The sequence below is a fragment of the Pseudoliparis swirei genome, chromosome 9 (assembly GCF_029220125.1).
Source record: "Pseudoliparis swirei isolate HS2019 ecotype Mariana Trench chromosome 9, NWPU_hadal_v1, whole genome shotgun sequence".
In the NCBI taxonomy this organism is placed as follows: Eukaryota; Metazoa; Chordata; class Actinopteri; order Perciformes; family Liparidae; genus Pseudoliparis; species Pseudoliparis swirei.
The window spans coordinates 10,602,905-10,619,800 of NC_079396.1; the positions used below are offsets into that span (position 1 = coordinate 10,602,905).

General features: G+C 41.5%; 1 protein-coding gene across 3 annotated transcripts in view; it reads right to left on the reverse strand.

The window, feature by feature from the left end:
• Nucleotides 1-14,722, reverse strand: part of LOC130199694 (thymocyte selection-associated high mobility group box protein TOX-like) — a 72,534-nt gene extending 57,812 nt beyond the window's left edge. For all 3 annotated transcript variants that reach the window (XM_056423410.1, XM_056423409.1, XM_056423408.1), the window contains exon 1: nucleotides 14,151-14,722. In XM_056423410.1, the coding sequence (XP_056279385.1) occupies nucleotides 14,151-14,255 (105 nt within the window). In that variant the 5' untranslated portion in view covers nucleotides 14,256-14,722. The remainder of the gene's footprint in view (nucleotides 1-14,150) is intronic.
• Between the last annotated feature and the right edge of the window lie 2,174 nt (nucleotides 14,723-16,896).

Sequence of the window (16,896 nt, forward strand, 5' to 3'; positions counted from 1 at the left end):
AAGTCAATCTTAACCAATCAAACAGTGGAGAAATGGAGTAAAAGTAATCTTTGTATGATCCAAAATGTCACACTTTCTCACACTCAAAATCATCTGTCAGGCCGGATTGCACAACAAACACTCTTCTTTCATGAAGGGTACACGTCTTTTCATCTCTATTTTGTTTTAATAATCAAGTGCGGTATTTCTCAGTTATTGTCGATCCTCCAGTCCACAACATACTCATCTATACAATATGAACTATATCTGTGACATTGTCAGTCCTTTTGTCAGAACAAAGACAGTATAATAATGGAAAAAATGTCATCCATTCAATAGCTCAGAATGTACTGTAAACAAAGGCAGGAAAGCGGTGGGGGCTGGGAGGGCTTTGTTTCAACAGAAGCCACCCTGATGCAATTGACGGTTGGACATTTAATGTTTTCAGTTTCTTTCTGGCTGCTCTCCTCTCAACAAAATGCTTGTGCAGTCATCTCACTCATGTTTTACTCTAAAATTAGCTTTGGAGTGCAGCAAGCTGTCAGTGCTGATTCAGTTGGACAGGCACAGCTCAGATGTATTAATTTTCTCATTCAGGAGAAAAGTGCTTTTTCAGGTTTCGCTACAGCCCCCCCTCGCCTATATTCCTGTGCATTAGGGTCCTTTTGAGAAGCCAGTTTTAATTTACCAGAGGAGAGTTGAAAGAGATTTATCTCCAGTGCCAACAGCCAGATACCAAAAGTAAGTACGGCCCCTCAAACAGTCTGATAACATCATGTTTAGCCCTCTAAAAACAAGACTCCCTTCATAGTTAATAAACCTTTTTTTCCCTCCACGGTCCGACCTTATGAACGTGCTGTATGGCCCCACGATTTACATTTTACTCAGTAATTATCTGTAAAGAGGACTTAATAAGTTCCCCCTTCAGTACACACAAGGTGAGCGTTGCTATGGAAACGCAGAGTGCTCCTCTCTGCTCCGTGGCACTGCAGCCTGCTCCATTGTGGCGAGAGACAACAGCTGTCTTTACCTTTGGCAGGCAAACAGGCTCATTAAGGGCGGCCATGTTTGTTTTTGTGCCCGATACCTAGCCCTAAGCAAACATTGCCATATCTCCACTCCACAGCCCTCGCAGTCTCAACATTTTCTTCCCTATTGTGGAGGTAGGCACTGGCACGTTGAGCCTGCTGTATGTTCTCTTTTTCCCGAAAGCCATGGCCGAGCTGCCAGTGGCTCTCAAAGAATGCGTGCTTAATTTAGAAATTTAGTCGAGGTTGGAGCTGATGAAATATTGAAATTCTGCTATGCGATGAATGTTGCGTATGTGTTATATACATAATGTAAGACATTATAAGGCCTGATTTCACTTCTTGTGGTCTGGCACAAGAAAGCCTTCCTTGTTTGTTGTGCCGTCGATGGGATAAAGGCGCCATTATTTGGTCTGCTCACAGCTAACAGTGAAGTCTGCAGTGAAAGGTTTCATTGGCATATTTCCTCATCTCTCAGCAATGTATGTGGCTTGAGCGACAAGGCAGGTTGGATTCATAACGCTTTGATGAAAAACCCATTTAAAAGGGAAAATGGCATTGAATGTCATTCCATTACTGCAGACAGCAAACATGGGAACACTCGAAGCCAGAAGGCATTCACATTAACTTGTACAAAATAGCAAAAAGACAATTTGTTCGGCTCTCCTTTAAAATATGTATAGCACTTGGAGTGTTTTCAGCCAGAGCATTTCAAGAGTAGCCTTCCAAAATGTACTCACTTATTTGATTTCATCCATTTTCCCCATTTGTCAAGCCCAAAGTCACAACGCATTGTGAAATGAGTTCTTAATGTGAAGTAATGAGGCTGTCATGGCAAAGCAGTCTCTGCTTGTTTGAATTTGACTCATGTCGTAGATTCAATTAAATCAGCCGAAGTCAAGCTGGCCCCAGGCCAGATCGGTAATGGTGACCTCATTCTCTGACATACTGAAACAATAAGAGGAAGGGCCTTGAGTCCGTTGCAAAAGCAAACTCAAAAGCGATAAGCTAGAAAAATTAAAGTGAAGTCACCAACATGTTTGAAAGATTCATGTAGTCATGTGACATGTGCATAGTTTTTTTTCTTCTTTTTGCTGCCATAGTTGTTGCTTTTGTAACATGCCATTAAATAATCTGAAATAAAGGGTAAACATCCCTATTGCAAATACCCTGAACCGCATATGCTATGTGAACTTTGACCCCACTTCCTTTGCCTATAATAACTGGGAACAAAATAGCTCGAACTTTCGAGATAAAACTACCTAACAGATTTCAAACACAGCTGGCCCATCTCTTCTTTTGGACGTTTACTTGTCTTCAGAAGTCTAAGCTAATTTATTTGGATGTTGAAATGCCTGGAATCTAAATCATGACACAAACACTCCCAAGGCTATGTAAACAACCTTTCCACTTCCAGTCTACAACCATGCTGTCTAAGCAATAACTTGAGTGCCAAGGGCAAAAGCACTTCTCACTTTTGGAAGGGTCTCCAATGTCACACAGTTATTAAGAGAAGGCGCTCCCCAGTTTGTATAAAAGGGCATAGGTCTTGCTAAAAGGCTTATTCTACCTCTACTGTCAATGTACAATCAATTATGTTATGCTTAAGTTTGAGCTACATTTACCATTTATTACGTGTACATTTACAGTTTGGAAAAACAGAGACATCCTGAGTGCTTTGTAGAATAAACAGAAACGAGGTAACAAAATCAGAACAGAACATCTTGTTTTACTCTCTATTCACTAGGGCCAATAGCGGTTACAGTAAACAGATAAAAGAACACACACACACACACACACACACAGTCACCGCATCTCATTAAACTGCGTTCCCTCTGGCCCTTATTCCATTAGAAATTAAAACTCAGGACAATTAGATGCAGTTGGGTCTCAGCTCAGTGCGCCATAGTCGCACTCTCAAGGCGCCGAGAATACTTAATTACAGGCTCATCTGAAAGCTGTGCGGTGCTACTGGGCTGCATCACACGGTGAATAACTGTAGTGCGGGTCAGCCACACCACCGGGGGCACATGTACATGCAGCGGCTGGTAGCTCCCATTGACTTTGATACATTTTAGATTGAATGCGTTGTTTTTCCGTGTTTCTTACTGGAGCGCGTATGACATACGACAAAGATACAGTCATCAATATCGGAGAGGGAGGCCCGTGTCTTGGATAAATTACAGAAGACCTTGAGACGCTCACCACCCACAGCTTCTGCCAAACGCCAAGCCGGACCAGCCGGACCGAAACACCACTGAGAACCCAACAGCTGAGTTGTAAGCTAATCTAACTAAGCTAAACTAACCCAGCTAGGACCTAATATTCCACTTGGCTACTCAGCCAAGTGGAATATGTCTGGACGCAGGAAAAAAAATATGGATAATATATGACTTCAGGCTAGCCCAGCAATGGGAGGTTGATGGGAGACTGTTGTGGTGACAGTCCTGGCACCCCGGATCAAGCTGCACTTTACAGGCGAACCAAAGGACCAAAGGACCTTTTTTTGTGTTGTCATGTTTTCCTGTGTGGTAAATGGGCTATCACTGCATTTCATCGTTCAACCTTGTGGTGCATAATGAACAATTATCCTTGAATCCTTAACCATGGATGTCAGCCAGCCACCAGGGGGCAATCAAGATGTTTTGGCTTCACTTTTGGGGAGCGGTCATGATGCCGCTGTATGCACATCCTGCAGGAGCATTCTGTGGGAAACATACCTGAATGTTGTGGCTGCAGTAGAACAGCAATATACTGTATATTACTAGTGCCGTCCAATGCACTGAATTCAGCTGAAGAATAATCTATCTTAAGTATTATGTTGATGCAAAGACTTGTTAATAAGCATGAGTGAAATCTCACACAACATGGACGTGAAAGCAATGCCCTGTAGATACATTTTTGTGTAAAAATGTTGAGTACAATTTAATTTGCTTCTAGAAGACGCACAGGGAATGAGGGCCCTTGAGAGCACTTGTTTCTTTATTTGGGAAATTGTTCACGACGTTACTCTTTTAGTCTTGGTTTGTCACGTCCTACAGTGCAAATATTACAACTCTATAGCATCTCCACTGGTCAGGATGGCACGTTCTTTTACAGTGCAGCCCCATTCAGCGACATGCCTGAATGAAGCATCTCAGCCTCTCTACTGTTCAGTTCTATGGACAGAATGAGCACAGAAAGCAAGGTATTTCATCAAAACCCTTCAGGAACACACATCATTAATTAGTTTTGTATCTGCTTCATCACTCTGCTTATGACAAGGCCACTCAGCACATTATTCTGTAATTGAACAAACTCTAGTTGATGTAACGACTGACCGTTCTGCCCTTCAAGCTGGAGAGAGAGAGAGCGAGAGCAAGAGTGAGAGAGAGAGAGATATTTGATTGCTCCTTGTACTTGCTTTTGTCATGTGACACCATGTCCCATTATATTGTGATGTTGTCATCGGAGGAGAGGAAATGAAATGCCTTGAAGCTACACGGGAAGTGTATTTGTGTGGTTGGACGATGGAGGATTCAGAGGTGTAAAAGTCAGTGTATATAACCCTGCGTGCGTGTGTGTTTGTGTGTGTGTGTCTGTGTGTGTGTCTGTGTGTGTGTGTGTGTGCAGGGTTAAAAATGTGTTTAAAACGTGTGCAGCTCTAATTGGGCAACTTGGGATTTTTGTGATATCACTTGCATCCAATCATAGCACCTTTTGGCCCACAATGACGTCACGTGTTTGTGGTTTCAGTTTACAGTTTCATCACTCTGAGAAAACGACAAACTGAACCAAAATGAACACATATCGCCACATGACAGCACCTGTGAATTAGATGATGAATATTGCAATATCAGCAGGAATACAGGCGGGGTAGCCGGATGGTAAAAATGTTACATGTTTTAAAAATCTGTTGACCTTGATGAACAAAAGTTAGACTGAGCATATGTATGGTAATAAAGAGACTTTACAGTGATTGACGACCATTGCAGCCAATTAAAACAGTATGTGTTTAAATTGGCCCTACTTCAAACTGACACGAGCAGGTGAACAACTTTAATGTTGTTAGCTTGCTTATTTTTTTGTCTCTGGTTCATAATCTGCCTCTATATACTCACAAAGAAAACACTAGTAGCCATTAGCTACCTCAACTTATAAACGCTTCTAGTTCTGCTGATAATCATCATGCTACTTGAATGCTTTGAATATAGCTCAGTTTTGCAATTTGGTACATTTTTATGCAAATGTAGTGCCTGATGGTATATGAGCTGTTTGAAAGTTTGTTATATCTCCCTCTGATGCACTATGCCTTTACCTATTGATAATAATGATAAGACATAAGACCTCTGGTGGCTCTGAACAGGTTGATGAGGTCCATGAGTTCTGTGCCACATGACCAACATTTTTTTCATTATTTGTGGCTTGTATCTAATACGCTTACCATGTGTACTCATAGCATAGGAATCAAATAGTTCAATAATACACTTTCTTCAGTGACTCATATAGCGCATAATGTAGGATGACATTTTATGAGTGGCACCTAGATGCAGAGGAGATGAATGCATATGACTTCTATATGGCTGGTTTTATCATTTCTTTCATGCCTTCTTTTTTTTGTAATGGTAATTTTGCTGCTGAAACCACAAAGTGTGACAAAGATTGTTGGGGAAAGACTGCATTCAAGTCCATGAGTTAGAATCTAAACTGCTTTTCATCCAGTCTTCAAACTAGTACAGTTTCTTGAGGCAGCTGATGCTTTTAATATAAAAGTGCACAATATTGCATCAATAATGTTCACCTAAAATGTAGACTCTTTAGTGGAGCGGCTGTCATAATCCAAGTAATTTTATATCTTTATGTATATAAAAACGTGGACTGTTTTAAACTTGGTGATAGCAATCTCTACTTTCTGAGAAAGGGGAACATTTCTCAGTTTGTAAGAATGGAAACATCGGGGACATTGAGCTATGAAAGAAGCTGTTGTTGTTGTTGTTTTTAACAAGTCACTGTGACAGTTGAGAATTTCCTTTGTGTGTGTGTCTGTGTTCGGGGGATGTTGCATGAATGGGCAGTCAGCATTTAGGGTTCAAAAGAAAACACCAGCCTGAGCTTCTGTCTGTGTGAAAACCAAGGCTACGGCGCTCTGTATCAAGTGCCATTGTTTTGGTAATAGTAAACCTGGGGCACTTGCCAGGAGGCATTAGTCATTAATCTAACAAGTTCCACAATGCAAACCACAAAGTGCTCCACTGTCAACTTCCTCTCATTGAATTTTGAGCACATTAGCACATGTCCAAGTATCTTACAGCGAGGTATCAACTTTCTGATGACTAGCTACCTGGAGGATGGCTGCCATGTTTGTTTATTTGTTTGTTTCCTTGACAGGAAGCCAGATAATTTTGAAGCATGCTGGGTTTTTTGTGAGGGAGGAAGAGATTGAAAAGAGAGAAGAAGGGAGGTGGTGGGTAAAAGGCGGATAGGAGGGTATTAGGGCGGAGTGCATATTTTCAGCAGGCCAAGAATACAACATGATCTCTAATTACCCATAAAGCACTGTGTAACCCGAGCCACAGATTAGGCTGCATTATCAGGCTTAATAAAACATGACCATCTCTCAGTTTTCACTCCTTTTCCCTGCCCGGCTGCTGCAAACATTTGTTCCTAGTTATAACATTCCCAATGCCTTTGCTAAGTAACTGGACTATCTGTACCCGTTGTTGCAGATTAACAGCAACGGGTACAGATTTGCTGCTTTTCTCTGATAGTAATCAGACTATGATTATGATTTTGACTGCTGGTTGAACAAAGGTTTTAGGAAATTGACATTGACAAAAAATATTACATTTTTGTGTTCTATGGAGAGAGTAACAGGGACACTTTCTGGGAAGACATGTAGCAGTGTAAACATTTTGTAATCATCATCTTTCAATGTAAAATGCCATACGTATCAAATAAATTGTTCTGGCAGCAGAAATTGATTTATTGTTAATAAAACACGTGAGAATGCTTTTTTTTGTAATTTGCGTGAAATTACCCTTTAAGTAATCCTTCTGTTAAAAAAAGGTCAAAAGCAACTAAGCAAGCCATCTTTTGCCTTCACACACACAAACAATGGTCAGATTCTATTCTGGGTGCACACACACACACACACACAAACACATGCACACACACATACAGATACTGAACCTGTATCTCTACAGTGTAGAACTGTTACTTTTATTAAAGTTAATGATCTGAATACTTCTTCCACCACTGTTAAGGTGCCAGCAAAACACCATACATGTATGCATACACACACACACACACACATACACACACACACACATACACACATACTTGTTTGGTTCACGTGGGTTGTGCCAGTAAGTGCTGCTTTAGGCTATGGTTTTTCACTACTGTCTACTGTGTTATTAACAATTCTATATAAAGATCCGCTCAAGTTTTCCGTTCCTGTGTGTTAACAACCCTGTGAGCGTCTATGAGGTTGTTGAGAGAGATGGAGTCCTCGACAGCATAACACCATCGACCGTATGTCATAATTTCCAAAATCCCACTTTTCTTCCCTGTTTGTTTTTCTTAGCGACATCACTCATTGACATGGCTCGTGGCCAGTTGAGACTAAATAGGTCGACAAAACAAAGAGAAGGCCTAGTTCTCTTGCTTTCCCTCTCTTTTCTCAACCCACAAGTCTCCACTAACCTCTATACCTCCCTTTTTCTTTAGCAACATCTATCTCTATTTTTCTTCTCTTTCCATAACTCTGCAGCATACACTACTCTTTTTTCCTGTGGGTGATTCTTAAACCATAGTAATGGCTTTGCAAGACCTAAAACCATAGTATTACCACTGTACTTTCTGTGATACTTTTATCTCTGCCCGTTGTGAGTGATCATGAAGCTCATCATTAGCTCTCAAAGAGGAAGAATGAGCCCCAGTTTGATTACCTCGGTGTCTCCGTGGGCTCCCGCCGTCTCTGCTGACTGAATTGGACGCAGACGATTACAGCCTTGCACAGGCAATTATATCTGCCTGCTAAATATGTCACACATTATAAACACATGCTCCTGCCAGACTAGGGACAAGTGGAGACAGTCACAGCTGGGGAAAGAGGAAAGAGAGCATATTCAGAGCATATTCAGGTGCATATGGATTAATCAACCCTTTCTTCCTCAAGTGGAATCCTCTCACAGTCCAAACTGACGCCTGCCAGTGAATGAATGACAGACACCGGTGCTCAGGTGAGAAGTCAAAGATCTGGAAATGAATGGCAACCCTAAAAAAAGCATTCTGATTTATAATCTTGCTCCCAAAATAAATAAATTGACCTGCAGGCACACTAAGATAAATACAAATACTCTATATTCATGCTTTCTGATCATTCTACTTTATATGTACTGTTTATGTGTTAGTCTGGGTTTGGACCAAAAATGTAACTTATAAATGGGCTCCGTTTCATCAGGTCGCAGTGCAAACATGGCACTGACCCCAGGCCGATAATATTTGTAAAGGGTATTCAGTGAAAACAAGGGAGGGAAAGAGCCGTAACTCCCTGGCAAGGAGTTTATACCATGGGCCATGGTGTTTGCACAGGACATACCTCAGGAAGCTGGGACAACTGGGAATGTTTGTCCAGCTTCCAGCCCCTTCCATGCATGTATACTTACATACAGTACATATACAGCACACTGCATACATACACATAGTACATATGTACATTCATACATGTATCAAGTCCATAAAGTAGGCATGCTGTTTTTATATATGAGGGCTGTGATTATTTATTATTTTAATAAGAGATGAATCGGTTGATTGGTTGTCGATATAATGTAAACATTCACGTCACACGTCCCAAGTCTATATATTGCTTTTTTTTAAGAGTCAAAACTCAAATATAGAACATTACAATTTTATAAAACAGAGAAACATTGTCTCTCAACTTATAATTTCAGCACTGCAACTGAGCTGGTTTGGTCTGTCGGAGCTTAGACGCACACTATAATATGTGGTGTATTGTATATTATAGCATTTCCTATCATACTCTGAGAGGGGTTTCCTTTCTTTTACTTCTTACAGAAAAAACTAAAATTGTGAGTTTCTTTGAGACGTCAAAAAGCCACGATGGGACAGCTAAAAGCTCCAATAGTCTTTTCAGTGAAATTAAGTTCAAACCACTAAAGAGACGGAGAGACAGATAAGCTGCATTGTTTACACATCAATTTCACCATGATGTCACGTGTCTTTCCTTTTGAGTGTTTACACTCATTAACAAACATAATCAACATTAAACTCAACACCCAGAGGCCTCCTCTGGAGCAGGTGCTGGTGCGGTTTCTTTTTCTTTCTTCTTCTGCAGCAAGAATGAGAATGCCATTGCACTGCCCCATGGGAAGGCCCGGGCTGACTAATGTAAGCACACTACAGTGGGGCTGCTGGTCTTAATTATGGTAACAGACGCTGAGGGGGACGCACTGGTACCCACCAACGAGGAAGTAGCTTAGCACTGCCAGGGCCAATAATTAGCACATGGGTAGCCCCCCACCAATGCCACTACCACACACATTCATACTGACACTCTCATATCCTACATCAAACACAAACATTGCATTTAAAGGGCAAACAACACGACACGGAGCGTTTAAATATGAAAAAGCTATTCCTGACCCTGTGTGTGGTAATACAGCGTCTCGTGTCCTATTGCCTTTCATCTATGCGTATGTCTGTCTGCATCGATCAGAACAAAAAAACAGACACCTTTTGGTTGGTTGGGAAAATTACTTTTTTACCCAGAGTCACCGAGGTTTAATACACACATATATATATTTATATATGGCAAGAAATGGCTGTGCCATATGCAGGCTATGTGACTCTGCAAATGTCAGAGCCAATTCCAGTTTTATTGAAATGATTTCAAATGGTCGGAATCCCTATTAAAAATCTCCTCCGTGTGTTGGGGCTGGGAGAATATGATTTAGTGGCTGTTTTTGCTCTGCCCCTGCTCGCTGTGTGTCACAGGCCCTTACTGTGGTATGCATGGCCTTCCTCTGCACCGGGCTATGAAAGAAATTGTGATTGTGATTCTGTAGTCGGCAAAACGCTTGAATGGTCCCGGGTTAGCCTGCACACACACACAGAGACAGACACACACACACACACACACACACACACACACACACACAGATACTCACACTGTCCCCATACTGGGCCACTGATTACTTCAACCCATTTGACTTCCACTCATTCTCTGATTCTCCCTCTCTTGTCACACAGAGTTTGTCATTAGCTAATAGCGACAGCGCTACTCAACATGAACATTGGGTATAGTCAGCATTACGGTGACTGGTTAATTTGTCAGCCATGTGTAAGTAATCGAGGGACTAAAAATACCCCTTACAATTAGCCAACACTAACAATAAGTATGTGTGTTTATTCAAGAGCTTATTTCACTTGAGGACGATCAGTTGGTGAAAACTGGCTGAATACAATAATGTAAAGTAATCAAACCTTTGCACAGCGTACAGTACACCAGGCAATCCTGTAATAAAAAATAAAACTGAGATAAGCCATTCAAATGAAGTACATCATCCCTCATCTTATCTGAGGCAGAGAAGACCACCAACTAACAAAGCCAGCTCTTCAGTCATGTCCTATCAAAGCCGATATCAGTTGTTGGGAGGATATATGAGCTGGGTGGGGCCTGGGTGTTTTAACACAGGGCCTTATTCTCTTTGCACTCAATGCTCTTGCTATACTGTATGCATCGCCTCACCTCAGCAGCAGTCAGCACTGTTTGCTTAAGGTATTCAAATAAAGGAGCAGACACTGTGTTCCCATTTCACAGAGCAAACTAAAAGCGTCAGACAAACAACAAGTACATACATACATGTTGTGTCAGACAAAATGCATCCTTATACTTTAGATTCTTTCTACAATAGACACGGTGTGAATGTGTATGGTGTTTGCACAGTATATATGAGTAAAATGTGTATCATGCAGCTTGGAAAGCAGCAGGCACCATTAAAACATGGCCTAGTTGAATATTACCATCAGAGCACAGAACTGTTGTAATAGTATTATTATCTTTCATTTCTCCGTGGCTGTGGGAGACCACCACAGTAATAAAAGACACATAACTCACGGTGAAATAAGATGAGTATTGAAAGTATTGAAGTCGAAATCTTCAGGGTTATTTATGGATCTTTCAGAATCATCTTATCATTGAAGTACCGTCTCTGCACATTTTATTCATCTCTTTTCTTTACGTTCTTCACTATTTTCAGTTTGATAGTGCTGAACTTCAGTGATTACAATCTTAGCTCAAACTATTTTGGCCAGCAGAATGATTCATGGTACTCAAGGACCAGTCGATGACACATTTTGGCTGAGAAAGGGTTCACATTTTCCTCAATGCAAAATGTTTTTGTTGATCACGGACAACAGTGCCAAAGTAACGGAAATTATTCACACAGAGATGAGTGAACACGGTAATCATCAGCACATTAAATTAGGTGAGAGAAAGAGTGCATCCAGAAGCACATGAACTAATATGAATGAAACACGTCTCTCCTTCCAATGAACAGTGTGACAAAGGCTGAAAGCATGAGCAGTACACGTGTTCTCTGGAAGTCCCATAAACTTGATAATTACTCAAACTAGGCTTGTGTTGCTGCAGAGTAGACAGAAAATAAGTTTCCAAATAAACACACTATAAAGCAGAAATACCAGCACAAGCTCATTTTCATCCAATGCTTGTGTGTAAATCAGATAACAGTGTTAATTTCACAGCGATAAAAGGGGAGAGAGCTTTTCACGGCCTCCGAAATATTTTTTTTTATTCTTTTCTTTTTTTCAAACAGGGATACTGAATCCAGAGAGGAATAATGGTGCTAAATCTCAACACAGTTGCCAAATTGCGACCATCTCACCAAAAAGCTCCTTCTTATTTTTTCTCTTTTCAAATAGCATTATCCCAAAAGAATGTTCTCAAGATTAACTACAAAAGGCAACCGACTCAACAACAAATTAAGCTAAAAAATAAAAATATATCCACATGGATATGCAAAGTAAGTCCATAAAAACATTTGACCTTAATGCTTATGATAAGCCTTTTGCCTCCATGCGGCTTCAGAAAGAGACCTGGGCAGAATGTGACCAACTGGGGCTGTCAGACATGATTAGCAGCGGGCAGATCTAAACCGTAGATACAGAACCTACATAACAAATCAGATGTCTCTATGGAGCCACAGACAGCTTGACAAGCGTTGGAGGAGCGGAACTTGACCCCATGCTCTGTGTTAACAGGACACCAAGTGATCCCTGCCGCTCGCGGGCCTCATTTGCATCGCTAGTGAAGGTAGTTAGTGTTACACATGTGATGATAGCAAATTATACCTCCCCTTGTGGAAAGAGCCCCCACTCCCTCAAGCGAAGGGAGTGGAGGGATTTCAATAATTCAAATGAACACTCGTAATTTTGAGGGGCGCTATACTTTTGTATCGGTGACAGTAGTTGGTGTCACTTTCTCCCTCGTGAAAGCACTTCATATCATTTCATTTCTAGTGTCTTTGTTTCCAGGATTCATGCAGTGTGTATCTGTGTGTGTGTGTGTGTGTGTGTGTGTGTGTTTGTGTGTGTATATATCATCATATTCTTCAGATTATCCGCATAGAGGATGATCCTAAGAAGACAGTTATATGAGCCCATTTGACTGTCACAGGTGTACACCTGCCTTATCGGTATATGTTTTATATCGACTTCATTTCATCTGTGATCGAATGCGAGTCACAGAATAAAACTGTGTCCCAGTTGCTTTTGTTTCTGTCTTTCGCACTTGAACAAGCTTTCTGCTACCAAAACCTGAGCAGAGATTATTGTTGCGTCATTTTTAAGGTCTAAATTAGGAGATGATCTTTTCAGTTGATAGCTGGAAGGTTTCGTTCGGTGACGGACACTTTCCATTGCCCACACAGAAAAACATCAACATCGCCAACTGTGCATCATTCCTCCTCGCTGTCATACCTGAAAGCTATCTTTATCTGAGCAAGCAAGCCAGAAGAACTCCAAATCATCTCCATCTAGAAGCTGGTCCACATCCACAGCATTTTGATTTGTAATATTCAAACCACGGTAAGTGATGGCAACAAAGTCCAATTCAGTGGTTGCAGATGGCTGAGATGTTGCAAACACTGTGGAAGCTGCACATCTCTTAATATACCAGTTTATCTACAGTGTTTCTACTGGGCATATATTGTGTTTGTGGAACTCAATACAACTTTTGCTGTGAGCTTATTTTACTTTGTGGTGTTTTTCTAATCTCTTATGGCAATACATCGAGAGATTTATAGTGTTGCCCCATCCTTCGGTTATTTAAAACAGGATTACTATAAACTGGTTTGTTGTTTGCAATAGGATGATGAGATGTTTTTTTCGAGGAAAATGTCAAAGAGCAACATATTCATAATGCTGTTTTAAATGCCACCTGCGCACTTGCAATGGAGTCAGTGCAGGTCACACGGCAAATGCTGCGAGGTGTCCAAACTGAGAGAGAGAAAAGAGTAGCATGTAGCAGCCACTCTGTGATTTCTCTTTAAAAAGTAATTACCAGTAGGCTACATTACTGGCACACATCCATTTAATCGTCGAACTCCCATCGGAAAAGCATGTAAGCTATAAGAAATCATTGAGAGGGAAGATACTGTTGGAGCAGCGAGCAGAGTGGGGCAGTATGGATTCTATACAGCCTCTGGTATTCCACATCGGGTGGGACACGTAATGTCAGCTTTGTGCGGAACACAACTGCACAATCTCACCGGGGAAATAACAAAATAACCATGTTGGTTGGAGGAGAGAGAGAAAAAGTTTGACAACACATTTTCTTTGAACAAAATATAAAGATTGCAGCTTTCAGTCTAGAGTGACAGTGAATACAAATGATGCGTCCCGTTGCAGTCTAAATTAAAACCAGTCCAATCGGAGCTCGGGACACTTTATTTGCTGACACTTGACATGTTTTTGGATAGCTGTGTGTTTGGGGCAAGTGAGCGCCCGTGGATGAAAAGAGAAGAAAAAGCATGCGTTTTGCGCTGCATGAATGTTGGCTCATGTAGGGAGACAGGTGATATATGAAGCATGTCAATGCACGAGACAACACAGTTTGTTATTTACCTTGTTCGAGTGGTAATAGTCCAAGGAGCTCAGACAACTTGGATCAGTCGGTAGGGAGCATGAACCCACATTTGCCGGGGGAGCAGGATAAAATCTCACGTCCATCTCAGGTTGTGCGAGACTGAAGGCATGAAATCACTTGCAGCGTCTTTGACTCACTATCGTCTCAGCAAACACAACGCCGGAGCAGGAGGGACAAAAAGAAAGAAAGAAGTGGGGGAGTTTCACTCGGTAGCCTACACTCTTCCCTCACAACCGTTCGCGGCCGAACTTCGGCACCAACTCTGGTGATGCGCAGTCCTCCTCGGAGCCTCGCACCAGGATGCGAAACGCTCACTCACTCAACACGGAGAGCACAAATGTTTTGGATACACACGTGTTGGCAAAACTATCCCGTTGTTCCACAACTAATAAAAGCAAAACCTCTAACTTTGGTCCTCTCTGTTTGGATCTTGTTCTACGGCTGAACAGCAGCCCATAAATTGTCAGCCTCTGCTCTCAGGACTCCATACAGGCTTTGTTATGGTGGTGCATATTCTTGCATTGGTTCCAGTACAGAAGTGGTCGGACTTCCCTCTGCCATGCGACCTCTGCCGATAATAAACGGGAAAGAGGAACCGAGGGAGAAGGGGGAGGGGAGATTGGTGTGCTGCCTTGGCAACCGCTCTCCTTTCTGCAACTGCGCGCTTCTGATTAGCTGGAAATGTAGTAGTGTGCACGGCTGTGCATTATGAAGCGCACTCTGCTTCCATCAGGGCTCCATAGAGGCTTCTGTTTGGGTTATTGTGCCAAGGTGGATGGGAGGAGGTTGCACAGAGTCTCTCTGTAGTTACACCATGTTGTTATGTATTTTTATTTTTCATTTGCGGCACAACAAACTGAATATCGATATCACCTCATTATTCAAAACCTATCACAGCCTATATTGCCTCAGGCAGTAAAGCTAAATTCACTTGCTCCAATGCCTATGAATAGGTTAAAGCAAAAGGAAACTGCCGAATATCTTATTCTTGGTAGGCTACAGTCTTTTATAGAGTTTAAGAAGTGATAGGTTAGTTAAGATTAAATAAAAAGTAAACTTCATTAGTCATATGTGTTTTGTCTCCAGTCGTTCTTGTATTTTAAGGTGTTGTGTTATTTTTGGTAAAAAGAAGAGCAACAAATACAAGAAAACGTCAAATTAAAGCCCTAAAACTAACCTCACACAACAAAGCAGAGTAGCTAACACTGATCACCCTTAAACTGTGTGTGGAATATAGTATTACAAGATGGAATATGTACAAAGGAGTTTAATCTTGTATTGCCAATGTGCATCGTGAAAAGCTGGAGCTGTGAGAGCTGCCTCTGACAGCTCACTGAATGTGATGGATAGCACACCCTTGCCCTGTGATGTGCATGCACATTTGATGTTGAAATGGCCTATCCATGGGACCATTGTCTTTCAATCATGTCAAGGCAAAGTACAGAACGGAGCACATTTGCTGCTGCCTGGCGTTATTACTATGCCACAGTTTACAGCACAATCCATACACCCTGCCTGCACAGAAACACGCTTTATCCTGCTGAAGCCGTTCTCTTTAAAGATACCTAATTTGAATTGTTTTTAGGATGCATCAGAATTAAAATGGTGCTTCTACATCCTCTTCATCAGTCCTAAACAGTATTGCAGACAGGCTTTCATTAGGAGAGCCTGGATGTGAATAGAGGAGAATGTAACTCCAAGAAGGGTACAATTGTTTTTACACAAACTGTGACAGCAGCATCTGCCCACTGCTGCAGCTCTTATGTTCCCCCTGCAGAAATGTAAAAAGCTGGTCATTATTTCAGCAGGTCTATTATGTGACAGTGCGACCTCTATGTTTTACAGTGGAGTCCTTCACTTTTAGGCACAGCCTGCCACTGTCCCAGGCCCAGCACATGGAGGGTTAACCACATGGCCCGGTGCCATGGCTTCATGGGAATGGAATGTGGAGTGCTGTGTGTGCAGGGCTCCTTTCCCAGCATCCCTCACTGCCCAGGCGCATGCTAATGATCAGTATTATTGAGGCACAATTGATGGGCTAGCAACCAAACAAGAGAAACTAATTACTACTAAGGCTTTATTGTCCTTTAATTACTGAAGCTCTATGGCAATTAGTGCTCCACAAAGACACAGCCCTACTTTAATCTCAAATAAAATGTGATGCACATGAAAAAATGTGGAAGATGAAAGGTAGATAAGATAATGTGGCGTTCAGTTCGTTCTGCAGAAACGATGACTGATTTGTGGAAAGTGTGGGAGAACAAAAGAACTGCTGAGGGTTGTGCTCATTTCAACCGAAAATCATCTCAAAACAGAATCTGCACGTGATACCTCTGTGACCTTGGATAGCTAAATCAAACATGAAAAAGTGAATGCTGAATATATCTTTCCCACATTTACAGTAGAGAGGGGAAACACAAGTCTACAGTTTGTGATGTCATTGAAAGATGACTATTATTACAATTAGGAACGTTGTACAGTCACGCTGATTGCTGTTTTGTACCCACATGAGGTTAATTTTATAGTGCGGAGCAAACTGTGAAGTGCTGGCATGAGCAGCTACAACTGTAGCATCCATGGTGGCTGTGCACATTCTTTAGAAGAATACAGTTTATGTTATACATCATCTCATAACTGTATTTACTTGAATATTACTGGGATTTTTAACCAACTTAAGTCATGGTCTTAGGGTAAAAGCAAAAAGCTAACCTCTGTACTGTTTGT